Source organism: Corapipo altera, unplaced genomic scaffold (genome assembly GCF_003945725.1).
Source record: "Corapipo altera isolate COAL_440 unplaced genomic scaffold, ASM394572v1 239, whole genome shotgun sequence".
Taxonomy (NCBI): domain Eukaryota; kingdom Metazoa; phylum Chordata; class Aves; order Passeriformes; family Pipridae; genus Corapipo; species Corapipo altera.
The window spans coordinates 2,468,709-2,483,576 of NW_020884938.1; the positions used below are offsets into that span (position 1 = coordinate 2,468,709).

Sequence of the window (14,868 nt, forward strand, 5' to 3'; positions counted from 1 at the left end):
TACCATGTTATCTCCTGAGAAGGATGAAGGAGCTTAGCACCTCTTGGGAGTTGAACTCTACCTTACAAAACAGACACTGTGGGCTTGGATGGCAGAGAGTAAAAGGCAACCTGAGGGAAGGACTGGGCATCACAACCATCACTGGAGTTCTCCAGGAACTCTGGTGCTAATCAAAGCCGTTTCATCTCCCTGTCTGTGCTCCACTGTCAACCAAACTTGAAGTCTCCAGCACTTTTTGTCAGCAAGCTCGTATTTACTGTTAGTCATTCTCTGCAGTTTGAGTTCAGTATGTTCCAGGGTAAAATAGAGCAGCTCCTCACATAACTTACCACAAAGCAGTACAGTTGGATCAGAGAGCAATCTCAGTGACCTTTGCTGTTTGTCATCTGACAGGATAAAAGTCTAAAGCGGCCCAGAAGATGAGCTGAACGTGGACGAAAGCATACGGATTGAGCACGTCAGATTTTCCATTAGGAAAACAGGAGTTTTGCTGCCAGGAAGGCAGATGAGCAGGATTGTCAGTGCATCTTTGCTCCTCCCCATGTCATTCCTGTTATCGGTTGTTTTGGGGAGGTTGCTTGCCATGTTTGCAAGCTGTGTAGAGGGAAATAAAACATCAGTGGGAAACAGCAGAGGAAAAAAGAAGGAAATTTCTGGTAGAACAGGTGCTTCACAGCAGGGTCTTGAGACTTTAAAATGGAAGATAAAACAATGAGCTGCTGACTAAAGTTCAGCTGGTTTATTCAAGTAAGGGTAAGGAGCAGACAGCAGAATACGAAACAACAAGATGGTTTCCATCTGACTGTGCAAGGCACCATGAATTTAATACACTTACACCAACAGAGATTTCCCTCTCCCCTCCCAAAATGTACCTCAGCTCTTGGGGTCTCTGGCATCCTTGGTTTTAAATGTGATGGGCATTACAAGTGGGAGAGGGAAACAGCTGACAGTGGAGGTAACACCCCTCATTTTTGTAATTCAGAGATGATCTCTGGCTCTCCCTCACTGTAATTTCCCAGTTGTTTAGGCAACCTGTGACTGGCTGAGAAAACAGCTGAGCTGTGTGGCTGAAAGGTATTGATCTGTGGATCGATCTACATTAGCTGAAACCTGAGGGGTGTCACTCTTGTTACTTAGAGGTGTCACTCCTGTTGAAGAGCCCTGCAGCTGGCCAGGCACCTTTTCAGACACCTTTTTTTTGTCAGACCAGCTGATACAGTTGCAATAAAGTAGCAGACACACAAACTTTGTTTTATGCCTGACCTAAGAGTCACCAATAACATGCTCCAAAATTTAAAATCAACTGTGATTAATATAATGAATTTAAAGTCATTATATTAAGAAATGAGAATGTGTGAGAATAACAGGTAATTAGGATCTGGCTAGCATAAATAGCAGGTGTTTACCCAGGAGGGACATGATAAATTCATTATCACTGGGGGCCAAAGAGAAGCTCATCTGTGACCAAAAGTAGATGGAAGAGGTGACTGGGAAATGATTCAAAGGCTCCTGTGGCAAGAGAGGAACATGATATTCCCATGCCAGTGTCTTTCTATACTATAGAAATACTGAAAAGAATATGTGCAATACACGAAATGTCTGTTCTTATCTGCTATGCAGTAAAATTTCTACAGAGACGTCTGAAATGCACTTTTCAGATGACAGGTCTTGGTGGTGGCTTGTGAGGAAGAAGCAAGGGGCCACAGCAGCACTCGCTTGTTAGAGGACTGAAGGGTGGCCACAGCTATAAAAAATGGATCAACTTTTAGAAGCAAAAGCCCAGCACCCCAGCACTGGAGTCTCTTTCAGGGGACAGGCTCTGATCCAAAATCTACTCCAAAACAAACCCTCCCCATTACACGTGTAGCTCTGGTTATGGAGAGTTGTGGCAGCAGGAAAGAGTTTTTAACCCAAAATCAGAAGGGCAAAAAGTTTTGACGGGGGGGGAGAGGGAGGCAGGGAGGGAAGTCAGAGGAGAGTTAATGCTTCACCCTTGTGTGTGTGAGCGTGTGACGTGTTGTAAATGTACCAACTTTGCTCTCGGCAGGCACGAAGCCAGGTTCAAACAGCGCATGCTGGAACTGACAGACACCAACAACATTGCCTACTTATTTCTGTCGGCTGCCAACAGATGGCTGGAGGTCAGGACGGTACGTTCAGTTTCGTCCCAGCCGTGGTTTTGAAACCTTGGAAGCAAACAGAGGCTTCGCCTGACGCGGAGAAGATAATAACGGGAATTAATCTCGCGATGAGGTTACACACACCCAGTTCCTTAAAATAGATCAGCATTGTTATGTTAAACCCAGAGGGTTTTTTCAGCTTTCTTGGCCAGGAGTAGGAAAATGCAAGTTCTCCCTCATCTCTTGCCGCTGTGCTGTGTAGTGTCTGAAGAGAATGCAAGGACAAACATTTACATAACTTGAAACAAGGCTTTCTGTGCTACTGTGCAGCATCTGCAGACCTGCTCCAGCAGGAACTACTTTCAAAGAAGGACATGGGTTTTTGGTAGTTTTGTGAACTGTGCCATCATTCTGCCAGGGCTGTTTTAGGCGCCACTCACCTTTTAGGTCCTGAAGTATCTCTCCAGCAGCAGGTTTGACCCCACAGCTGTAAGTTAAACCCCTCCTTGCAGTGCCCTTACTGCAGCTGTCAGGCCATACTCTTTGTGGTTTTACTGTTTGATATCATGAAAGATGGCAGAACCAGACTCCAACTGGAAAAAAAAATGACAGTAGGGCACAGAGCAGCCACTGACAATGAAACAGGCTCCTGGTTTTTGTGGGGGCTCTCCAGGGACAGCACGTGAGGGACTTTCCTGATCTGCAAGGCAAGAAGAGGCCAGCAAAGCAACTGTGATTTCCTTATTCATCTCAAACCCAAAGAGCAGTGAATAAACATAGCAGTGACCTGGTTCTGCTAGACACAAATAGCAACAGGCATTATTAATCTCCACATCAAAGGCTGGATACTCACCTTATTTTCCTGGTATGCTGTCAGAGCAACAAAGTTATTCTCCATTTCCTATGATGGCAAAGTTTTCCCTTGTGCATGAAGCTCTCAGCTTCTTAGAGCATACAAGACCAAGCTGAACCTGCTTCCAAATCTAAGGCAGATAAATAACAGAGCAATAGCCAATCCTGGAATGAGCTGTGGCGATGCCTGTTAATGTCTCACAGTTTTAGACTTGCTTACATGTGGAATGAACCTGATCCAAAAATATGCCTCGCTTCATCATAGCATTAGGAATAATGTGGCCTTGCCAGGGAATAGTTCATTTAGCTCTCCTTAATAGCACAGTGGTACTAAGATCACCCAAAAGCTCGTAGGATTTTATAGCAGCTGTCAAGTCCTATCCCAGCTGCTGATGGAGTCTCAAGACCACTGTGGTTCCAATTCCCTGCATATGTCAATCATAAAATCCCAGAATCACATGGTTTGGGTTGAAGAGGACCTTAAAAATCATCTACTTCCAACCCCCCTGCCATGGGCAGGGTCATCTTCCACTAGCCCAGGTTGCTCCAAGCCCCATCCAACCTGGCCTTGGACACTTCTAGGGATCCAGGGGCAACCACAGCTTCTCTGGGCAACCTGTGCCAGGGCCTTCCCACCCTCACAGGGAAGGATTTCTTCCCAATATCCAATCTAAACCTCCTCTCTTTCAGTTTAAATCTGTCCGCCACTTAAGTTTGAGTCTGTCACCTGCTCTTCAACACAATTTACAGACAGAAGAACCAGGCAACCCTCATTTGCAATCTCAGAAGGAAAGATTACAGGCATTATCAGACAGGAGGATAAAAATGGGTGGAAAATGTAATCCAAACTAAATATAGTGCAGGCAGCAGTGGGAGAGAGAGAATACCAAGGGTCTCATTAATCAGGCACCTTGATTCCATAAGATCACATGTGGCATTCACTTCAAAACTGAGGTGCACATCAAGAAAATAGGTTCCAGCTCCTGCAAAGCTTCTGCCAATAAAACATATGCATGACCTGTATAAATTCTATCAAAAGCCTTCCTGGACTTTGTGAAGTCACTGATACTTCTCTTTTCTGAGGAGGCAAACTCATGTTTTAAGAAGACCCGAAAGAGAGTGGAGAAAGTGGAATTGATTTGTTTTCATGGTAGGAATTAGGGGTGTCCTTGTTATATCATTCTTAGGATTTTTTATGTGCTTATTTGATTTTTTTGATACCTGCTCTATCTGGGGCTCCCACAGTGAGATATCAAATGGATTTGCTGAAATTACTGGCCTGTTTCACTTGTGTTCAGCAAGTTGATTTAGAGTGTTTCAGGTTGAGCCCCACAACCTGTGACCTTCTCCAGGAAGAACAAACCAATAATTAAGTAGTAGGTGTCATTATATAAATAATTCTCAGTAAAGGTAAACTGCCCCTCAACTAAAGAAGTGTTCTTGTTGCTGCCTTTTAATGTTGTCTAGAATCTTTCTCTCCCTGTCTCTCTCATTCCAGGATTACCTTGGTGCCTGTATTGTCCTGACTGCAGCTGTCACCTCCATCACTGAAGGGCCCAACTCGGGATTTGTGGGGCTGGGTCTCCTGTACGCTCTGACAGTACGTACCAAGGCAAAGCTTAAGAACTTTCAGACCAACCAAGTATTAATTTTATAATATTTTTATATATACATGGTTATCTTCCAACTTTCTTAATCTTGAAAAAAACCCCAATCCTGCAAATAATGGATTCGAGCCAAAGTCGAGAGAGTTCAGGGCAACTTGGACTTGCTTCAGGCTTTATGAGCCAATTAAAAAAACACAGCCATTCCCAGGCCCTGCGTGCTCCCAGGCAGAGCAGGAAAATTAAAAATGCGTAAGAGGACCTGCCGTGCACTCTGGTTTGTATAACACAGTGTTGGTTCTGCCTCTACATGGCAAAAACCTGCCGGGAAATACTATTCCACAGATTGTCATAATCCAAGTAATCTTTAACCAGAGACCAAATCAAATAATTGCTGAAGAAACAGAAACACCAGTTTTGCCTTTGGAGGGAAACTACTCAGATGCCTGATGTTGTCCATGCAATTCTGAATGGATTTGGGGACTGGGACCTTTGTAGGCATGGTTCATCATGCCAGGCAGCAGTAGGAAAGCAGAGGAGATGGAGTTGGGAATGATGAGATTTTGGTGGTCCAATAGCTGACTCATTTTGCCACTATCATGAGCAGTGAGCTATTTTAGCTGAGGAGAGGGAGCAGTGTTTTAGTGTCCCTGGCTACAAGAGGGGCTGAGAGAGCACCATGAGCACAGAGTGGATTACAGTCACCATAGAGAGTAGAAATATTACTGAATTAACCACAAGAGTGGGGGCAAAAGCAGGATGATGACAGTGGCAGGAACAGCTTTTGAAACCATGGCAAAAATCTGGCTGCTTTAAAACACTGATATGAGGGAGGGATATGGGTCTAACACAGAGATCTGGCTTTGCACCTAAATGCTGTCCCCGTGGTTACAACGGAGTTCTCAGCAGCTGCCTTGGGGTGGCCTTAGAGGCCCTTCATGCTGTCATTGCAGCAGTGTAAGGACCTGCCAGCAACTGAGAATCAGTCCCAGGACTTCACTCAGAAAACATGCCTGGTAATCCTGCTTCATTAGCAGAGATCTGGGAGTGCCAGGATGTCTGCATCATCCTTGGCTTCCTTGTTTTTAGCCTGTGTTTGCAAACAGATCATTGGTGTGAAACAGGCATGTGCTGAAGTCTGGCGTAGCAGAGGAAGGAGTGCTGCAGTCACCAAGTGTCCACCTGTCCCTCTGCTTCCCCACAAGAACACTGGTGACATTTTGAAGGCAGTTTGATCATTACCCATGTCCCCTGGCACAGAGTTTTGTATTATTTCTCTTTGGAAGTAAGAGAGGACCGATGTTTGGACCTGGATGAGAGCAAACTGTACCAAGGCTGTGTTTACAACAGACATCCATGGCTTGTTCCTTCCTCTTCTGTAAACACTGCCAACCCCCCTGTACAACTGTGAGGTGGTGGTTGAAGTGGTGGGTAGAGCTTTCTGGATGCCAGGCTCTGTTATCAGGTCTGTCAGTTCTGCAGAGTGTTTTGCTTATCTGAAAACTTAACCATTTCTATAACTGCCTGGCTCAACAGCTGGGCACCAAATGAGGAGTTTCTGAACAACAAAGAATACCCTCTCCAGAACTCTATCTTAATGATCACTAAGTCTTACTTACTTACTAAGTCCTCTAAATTAACAACAGGTTTTGCTGAATCTCAGTAAAAGTTATTTTCTGTTTGCCTATTGCATCAGTATTAGGTTAGTGGGAAAGAAGTGGGGCTGGGGGATTTATTCATAATAAAATCCTTATTTGCCAAATTCAAGGATCTTCCACAAAAAAAAAATTACAAAGCCTTTCTTTGAATTATGTTTGTGCATAGGATGTTTTCACTGCGTTAAGTTTTTAAACCTTTAGCAGGTCTATAAAATAACTCAATTTTTAAAGGTTCTTGGTGATCAACTGTTACTAATAAGATCAATTTTTCTTTCTTATATATGCGCCTAAATACAGACTTAGGAATGTTTAGGAAATAGCTTTACAATTTTCAGCCTTAAATAGTCAGTCCTGACTAGAAATCAGTTTGTTTAATCTACTGGGTATTGTTAGACAACTAATTGTCAACTATTATCTACTGGAAGTAATACCTTTACTATTGATCAAATCCTTTTCATTACAAATGAGAATAAAACACAGGAAGCAACTACTGCTGAACTGATAATACATTTTTTCCTCATATATTTCTGTGCTAAAAATTTCTTGTATTTTTCCCTGAGAGAAATGGATTATCTAAACATATGCAGGCAGAAACAGAAATGAAATTATCATCAAATCTTTTCAATACATTTGCAAATGACAAACTTCCTTTATCCTTAGTTGCAGTCTTTGAAAGATTAGAAAACGTGGTATTTCCTAACAGAGGTTCCAATTTTGATTCTTTTCTGTATTTCTCCTTCAACAAACAAGGATGGAAGTACCAAACATTAAGCTACTATGTCAGGGCTGTTTGTGATGGGGTATGACTGCCTTATTATGGACCTGATGCTGCTGAACTGGGTTTTAAAGTGGTGGAATGTCCCCGAGTGAGGCCAAGGGCTTTCCCAGATGTATCCAACCTTCATTTGCAAATAGGTAGATGAACAGACAGAAGGCTGAACCCTGACCTTGTTTTCATTTTGTGATGCAGATAACCAACTACCTGAACTGGGTAGTGAGGAATCTGGCTGATCTGGAGGTGCAGATGGGTGCAGTAAAGAAAGTACACAGCTTCCTGAACATGGAGTCGGAGAACTATGAAGGCTGCTTGGGTATTGCACTCTAACCTTTTGGGGTTTTTGTGTGGTAATGGGAAAGAATGGTTCTGGATCTCTTTCCCCCCATGGTGTGGGGCGACCCAGTTCTAGTTCCATTGCCATCTGAGGAACCATTTCCAATGGTTTAATGTGGATGGGGGGGGGGGGGGGGACACCCCCGCCAGGGGTTTTTTCAGGTCCTGAGCCTGGAGGGGAGAGGTGCTCTCCCCTCTCTCCACCCACGTGGCCCCATGGCAGGCACAGAGACAGCACACCAGCGTGGAGAGGAGGCAAGAGGGAGTTTATTGTTGGGGGGGTTACATTTATAGGGTTAGAAGGACTCACAGAGTAACCAATTAGAAGTCTCAAGGGGCTTACAGGAACACCCAATCACAGGAAGGGGTTAACAAGGTCCAATGAGAACACATTAGGACATCTTCCCAGGACATTCCTGCATGGGATAACACTTGTTGTGGGGGGTCTTGGGAAGAAGAAAGCATGAGTTAGCAAAGAGACTACAAAAAGCCATTTTGAAACATGTTTAAACCACAGTTTTCTCATATACTGCAGATTTACTGCCACAAATGGTAGACTTGATCATGCAAAATGTACACACCACTTTGGCCAAAATCTATTCTCATTAATGTGGAGGAACTGCCACTGATGTGAGTGACAAGGAGAGCCAAAACCAGCTATGAGATATGTTGCCCATGCCAGTCAACGTGAAAAGAAATCCCTGTCTAATGCCAGGGAGACAGAGAATGGCCCTGTGGTACAATCAGAAAATACCAGTTACAGGTATTTTCATATGGGAAAATGGTATTTCATATAGTATCTTCATTTTTTTCATATGGGGTGAATAAACATCCAGGTAGCTATTTAAGAAACAAACACAGGGATAATGCACCATCAGTCACACGCTTCAAAATCTCTGACCTTTGCAGCAAATGGGGACTACAGGACAGGGTCACACTGCCAGGCTTTGTCAGCTGAGGCCTGAGCTGCACCTCAGAGTTTGTGCTGCACACACTTCAAATTGCCTCTGAGGGGTATTTTAGAAGTGGTTGAAGGGTGAGACCGAGAAGGCTGGCAGGCTGACAAGCTTCCCTGAAAAGCCAAGCTCCTCAATGTGGAGACAAAACCTGCTGCCTATTTGCAACTCAGGATGAAATACAAGCTATGATAATGTCAACAGCTCGTGTTGTACAGCAGTGACAACATCCCCCCTCACGCTGCCCTTCCTGTGCCGGTTACTGACCGCGGAACGTGCTCACCCTGCGCTGGACTTGGTGTTCTCTGCTCCTTTGCCTTCTCCTTGTTTCACTGCCAAGAGACACTTCAGCATCTGCCCTCTCTCCTTATGTGTTGAGAGCTGGAAGCCAAGTGCTAATGTGCCTGCCTGGCAGTTCCCAGCCCAGCTCCCCCCTTGGCAGGGAACTGGGGATCCATTTCTGGAGGTGCCCTGGCAGGAGAGAGGGGGAAAGGGGACTGTCCTAAAGGGTGACCCCTGACAGCACTCATTTCAGTTTGTTTTTCTGTAACTATTTCAGATCCCTCTCAAGTCCCCAAAGACTGGCCCCAGGAGGGAGAAATCAAGATTGAAAATTTGTGTGTTCGGTATGAAAACAACCTGAAGCCTGTTCTCAAGCATGTTAAGGCGTATATCAAACCAGGACAAAAGGTATCAAGCAACTGCCCATCTTCCTCATCCTGGAGCAGATCCCTCCTTACTGTGTTTGCTTTTCTAAGGTGGCAGAAGAGCAAGAATAACAACAGCTTGCAGTGGCAGATATATACATTGACAATCCTCTCCAAGGTCCCTGGGCATGGGACAAAAACTTACACTGATAAGAGCTGGTTCTTGGTTGGGATCAGCTTTCCTTGTCAGCGTCCCATTTCTTTCCGAGTCCATCTCCCTCTCATAGAGGGAGCCTAGGTGGCAGATGAGATTAGACCTGGAGCACGAGACTGGAACTGAGTGAAAATGCAAGAATATCTCATATTTCAGCAAAGTGTCATTGGAGTCTAGGTCAAAATGCAGAAGTTTCATAAATGTTCCTGGGACAAGTCCTTATGATGTAGAGAGGCAGAAAAAGGAAGTGTGTCTTGCCATGCTGTTTTGTTTTTCCCCTGGTGTCTGCCTCTGCCCGTTGGGAAGGACCTTTCTAGTCACCAGCAGCACAACCCAGTCCAGCTTTCCCAAAATAACTGCAGGTCTGATTTACAGCTTCCCTCTGTAAGGAAGTGACATCTTGCTGTCTTTTGCAGGTTGGGATCTGCGGTCGGACTGGCAGTGGCAAGTCCTCCCTGTCTCTGGCATTCTTCAGGATGGTGGACATATTTGATGGTTAGTTTTCACTGGGGGATGTTGTCACTCCTAACCTGCTCCCCCCTTATTTCTGAGCAAGAAGACTCTTTGATAGTTGCCATCCTGGCTCTTGGATACTTGATTAGAATGGGGTTTGTTATGCCTGATCCTTCGAAATACAAAGTGTCCTACTGTGAGCAACGCTGGGTTCTTGCAGCAAATGTTGCACACAGACCATACTTCTAAGTTTTTAAAAACTTATCTGTGGATGCTCTGACAAAACAATATGCCATTTTTGAGACATGATGAAAAAATATGTAACTCTCTGGAGTGTTTAAATTTCTCCCTAAGGAAAAGCTTCATTAACTTATTATAGCTGTCAAAATATTAGCGGAGTAGAAACTAGAACTCAACAAGTCATTCTCTAAATATTTATTTTTTATTTTATTGTGGTTTGCCACAACTGCAGCACAAACTGACTAAAAGTTTGGAAATATTTGGCTGTTTTCACTCTCTCAGCTAATTGGCATGAACTGGTATGCAGCAATACCCACTCTGGCACTAATAATATAGATACATGTGTGCTGTTGCAGGATTATAGAAACCCACTGGAAAGTCATCCTTTTGTTTCAAAGATTTTCTTCTTTCTAATTGAGCCATTGTGCATGGAATGTTTTCTAGGAAACCCCAGTAGGATGTGGGGCAATAAGTGAATCTGATGCAGATAATACTTGCTTTTGTTGTGGTTCTCTGCCTATATGTATCTGTGGTAATAGGCTTCTGATTCATGGCCAGGGTTCCTGGTTATACAAGCATTGCAGACAAATAATAGCTATGTTTATGGCCAACGTGAAGTTTCCTTCTACTCAGATCTCCTTGCTGTATATTTTATTTGTCTGCTTCTTCTGCATCCCTGATTTTTCCCAATGGGAATGTCTAAGTCTTTTCTAATCAAGCTCTGTTTATTCTTTGTGCACATCCCTCTCTCAGCTAGACCAATATTTGGCCTCTGTGCTGCTCCACTTCTGGGTGGGGTTCCTGACTCTAATAATAAAGTTACATAACAAGATTTCGAGTAACTTTGCTAGAGCCAAGATTTCATTCATGTTGTTCCTTAGGTCTTTGTTATCTCTTCAAATCTGTATGTGCTCCATTTTATTTCACTACTCTTGCTTCTTTCTTTGTGCTTTAGTGTTTCCCTTCTCTTGCCCTCTGTTCCAACTACTTCTCGTTTCTCTACTGTCTTGCTTGACAGATCATTACTTTCCCAGTTTCCCAACTCCTCTCAAATTTACTTTTTCCCTTCTCATCTCCTCTTTTCTTTTCCTTGAGCACCTTGGCTTCTACCAAATATGCATTTCCTTAGAACAGGGGTACACAGATCAACCTACAAAATGCAGTATCATGACAATTGGGAACGACAGAAGAGACACACGGGCACAGCTCTGAATATCCATGTATCTGCCAGGTTTTCCACATGGAAACTGCGGAAGTGCCTGATGAAAATACCCCTTACCATGTCCGCATGCAGTTTTACCTGGCCCATCCCATCCCCATAACCTAGAGGAAGTTTCCATGTCCAGGGGAAGTCAGTGGGGTCAGTCATTCCTAGATTTTTTTTGAGGATTCAAGGGAAGAGAGAGATTCCTTCTGCCCTTCTCACCATCATCCATTCACAGAACAGCCAACCTGTTTCTCTCGTACATTTTTCCCATCTCCCTCGCCTGAATATCACCCATTGCCTCACCCAGAACATCATAAATCAGGTTTTCAGATGAGATCCATGTGTTCATTGACCTGAAGTAGTGACTAGAAAAGGAAAAAATCCTCTTTCTTTACCAATTATCCCAGCTGTTCCCGCAACTTCTTGTTGGGGAATGAACTACTGGGAGAAGGAGTGATTAATGTGACTGCTTCCAGTAATCTTATGGCAGCAGAGCAGTATGTGGCTAATTTGCATCAAATACTCAAATGGAATTGAGCTGTAGGAATGAGCATGAGTGGAGCAGGAGATCCTTTTTGTTTTTCTGATCTGCCTCTTGATAAAAGGTTGATACCACCCCCTTCCTTCTAAAGTTTGAAGGACAGCTTTATCTCCTGATGTGTGGATTGCAGATAAAAACATATATTGTGCACAAGCAATTGTGTACAACCTCAAAGTAAATATTTACTGCAACTGCTGAATTCCAGGGGAACCAAGAAAGGCCAGGATGTGGTTGACTACAGAAGTTGCTCTTGCTCTTGCTCTGTTTGGCTGTAAAGCTCAGGTTGCCCCATGATAAATCATCTTTCTGGTGCTATCATTAATCATAAAGCAGGAAAGCCATGTCTTTCCTTTAAGGAGGGTGGGGGACAAAAAAAAAAAAGGCAGAGAGCAAGGTGATAGTGTCACTAATAAGCTGGGATACCTCTGGCTTGTGTTGTTATGTACATCCACATTTCCCAGGTGGATGACAGTGCTGAGAGGTCACAGAAGCAGAGCCCAGCCCAAAGGAGATGTTTTCTCTCATGTCTTCTGCATGTTGTTTCAAACAGGGAGGATAATGATTGATGGAATAGACATCAGCAAATTACCTCTTCACACTCTCCGCTCCCGACTCTCCATCATTCTCCAGGATCCAATCCTGTTCAGTGGCTCCATCCGGTAGGTGTATGTCATCGGGGGGGACAGGCAGCCTTGCATGGCCTGTTTGGAACAGGAAGATATGGAATAGAGAAGTAACCTGCCTAGTTCAGCCCAACCATATCCACACAGTTTGCCCAGGGGAAGTCAACTGGCACATACCATGCCAAGGTGTTAATTTGCAGAGGAGTTGAGTGTAATTGCAGTAACGAGACTCCTGTTACGGTTTTCTTTGCAGCTTTAACTTGGATCCAGAATGCAAGTGCACTGATGACAGACTCTGGGAAGCATTGGAGATTGCTCAGCTGAAGAACATGGTCAAGTCATTGCCAGGAGGCCTTGGTATGTCTGAAAAGTCTCTGGGAACACAGGACAATAATAAAATCGTACATGCACATATAAACAAATACATGTGATCTGACACTCTGAACCATCATGTAGGAGCTGACAGGCACATAATGAAGATTCTCTCTCCATGCTAGAGAGAATATTCTTACTAAAAAGCTGAAGAGGAATCTGTGTTTCCATGCACTGTGGAAAAATCCTGCAGCACCTCAGTATGATGGAGCTGGCCTGTGTAGGGCCAGGAGCTGGACTTTGATGATCCTTGTGGGCCTTCTCCAACTCAGAAAATTCTATGATTCTATAATTGTATGATCATAGTGGGATAATTAGTCAGTAAGGGCTAAAATGAGCAGTTTTACCTCCGCTCCTTTAGCAGAATCTGGCTCTGCCAGCAGAGCTGCAGCTCTTGTCTGGAACACTGACAGAGTATTTTTCTTACCATTTCAGATCCAATTAATGAAGGAAACTCACATATTTATTTCCATATTAAGCATATTTCATAGTACTAAGATATTACCCTGCAGCCTACCAAATTTCCTAACAAATTTGGGCCAACTATTTGAGCCAACTGTTCATTTAATGATATATTGCTCCTTTCCCAAGAAGCTGTGCTCGCTTTTCTTGGTATCACTCCATTCCACTGTTCAGTCAAGATTATGATTATTAGGTTTTATATTTTGGCCCTGGAAATAGTGCACAAGCAGAGGTTTCACAGACAGCATTTCAGTGGTTGTGACATTCAAAGTAACTGGTTTTATTCCAGATGCCATGGTCACAGAAGGAGGAGAGAACTTCAGTGTGGGGCAAAGGCAGCTCTTCTGTCTGGCCCGAGCCTTTGTCCGCAAGAGCAGCATTCTGATCATGGATGAAGCCACAGCATCCATTGACATGGCCACAGTGAGTAAAGCAATTAGCACCATGGATCTGCTTGGAGAAGAGGCACCCAAGTGTCAGCCGTGAGATCTCATCAGCATAAAAAGCTGACTGGTTTTGCTTCTCTCTTGTGCTTGGTTTCAGCCATTGCTGTTGATGTGGCTTGGGGATTAATGCCCGTGGTGAGGGGGGGAAAATGATAAAATGAAATGTTTCAGAAAATCCCTGATTTCACGTTTCATTACCTTTCATTACTACCTCTGGTCTGGTGAGCAGATCAGAAATGATATGGAATATGATGGTCTCTCTTAGGTGCTTGAAGACACATGAATTAAAATGAAAAAGGATGAAGTAACTGAAATGAGCTTTTCCTTTGACAGGAGAACATCTTGCAGAAGGTTGTGATGACTGCGTTCGCAGATCGCACTGTTGTAACGATAGCAGTGAGTACTGGTGCCAGAAAACGCTCTTTCCTCACTCCTCAGGCAGTTCATCTTTCCTTCCACCCATTAAACATCACTGTATAAAACTAAACACATCACAACATAGAAGGAAACCACAAGATCAGGGTATTCCCAGATACCAGAACAAGTCAAGACTGGATCAACATGAAATCTTTCAGTAAATACTGTCTTGCTATCAAACTAAAACACTTAGATCTCAAGAAACACTTTACAGAGAACTTCACCATCTTCAGTGTCTCCAAAAAATGTGAAGTCAATCTCACTAAAAAATTGAAACCAGATGCATGGGTTAAACTGTTATTGAAAGTTGTGCCAAAATCTAGGTTTGAATTTTGCCTTTGAAGTCTACGTATGCTTAGTGCCTACAATCATGACTCAAATTTATGAGCAGGAGATTTCAAAATCTCTTTGGTGTTGTTTCTCAAGTTGGGTTATCTTTTCTCTCTTTCAGGATAAAAAGCTGTGTTTATGTTAAGGGTTTAAAAAAACCCGATCAATGGGAATTGCCCAAGCTTTAAGATCTCTTCAACTCAGGGTTTATAGTATTTTTTCCTGTTTTCCTGCCTTTTCACTTGCCCAAAAATTCCATAAATCTGTGCAGGTATGCACATGAACGTGCAGACATATACATGCACACACATGGTGGATACCATCAGGAATATTTCCACCTTGTGACAGCAGGCTTAGTCAACAAACAGATGTTTTCTCCACGGGATAAGTGCATGTTTCAACAGCTGTTTCATTTGCTTTGTCTGGAATCCAGTCCTGTGGTCAGAGATTAGAGTCAGGCCTCCTGGACTCTGGTTTCAGGTTTGTCAGTGACTAGTTTGTGTCGGGCAAACCACTTAACCCAGCTCATTTACAATGTGCTGTGAGGTTCTCGGATGTGTAAGTGCTCAAGATGCCGGTGATGTGGGTGTTACATTCACACGCCATTCCAATTTT

The 14,868-nt window shown here is 43.7% G+C and overlaps 1 protein-coding gene and 1 long non-coding RNA gene across 12 annotated transcripts in view; one reads left to right on the forward strand and one right to left on the reverse strand.

Moving 5' to 3' along the window:
* ABCC9 (ATP binding cassette subfamily C member 9) overlaps positions 1-14,868 on the forward strand; it is a 68,946-nt gene that overhangs the window by 52,284 nt on the left and 1,794 nt on the right. For all 11 annotated transcript variants that reach the window (XM_027660707.1, XM_027660711.1, XM_027660705.1 and 8 more), the window contains 9 exons: positions 2,048-2,150; positions 4,471-4,572; positions 7,205-7,325; positions 8,861-8,991; positions 9,579-9,657; positions 12,154-12,262; positions 12,480-12,583; positions 13,350-13,483; positions 13,840-13,902. In XM_027660707.1, coding sequence (XP_027516508.1) covers positions 2,048-2,150; positions 4,471-4,572; positions 7,205-7,325; positions 8,861-8,991; positions 9,579-9,657; positions 12,154-12,262; positions 12,480-12,583; positions 13,350-13,483; positions 13,840-13,902 — 946 coding nt within the window. The remainder of the gene's footprint in view (positions 1-2,047; positions 2,151-4,470; positions 4,573-7,204; positions 7,326-8,860; positions 8,992-9,578; positions 9,658-12,153; positions 12,263-12,479; positions 12,584-13,349; positions 13,484-13,839; positions 13,903-14,868) is intronic.
* LOC113955355 lies at positions 2,650-3,444 on the reverse strand. The gene is made up of 2 exons (XR_003530513.1): positions 2,974-3,444; positions 2,650-2,820 (listed from the first exon to the last, which is right to left on the reverse strand). It is a non-coding gene; the product is annotated as an uncharacterized LOC113955355 (long non-coding RNA).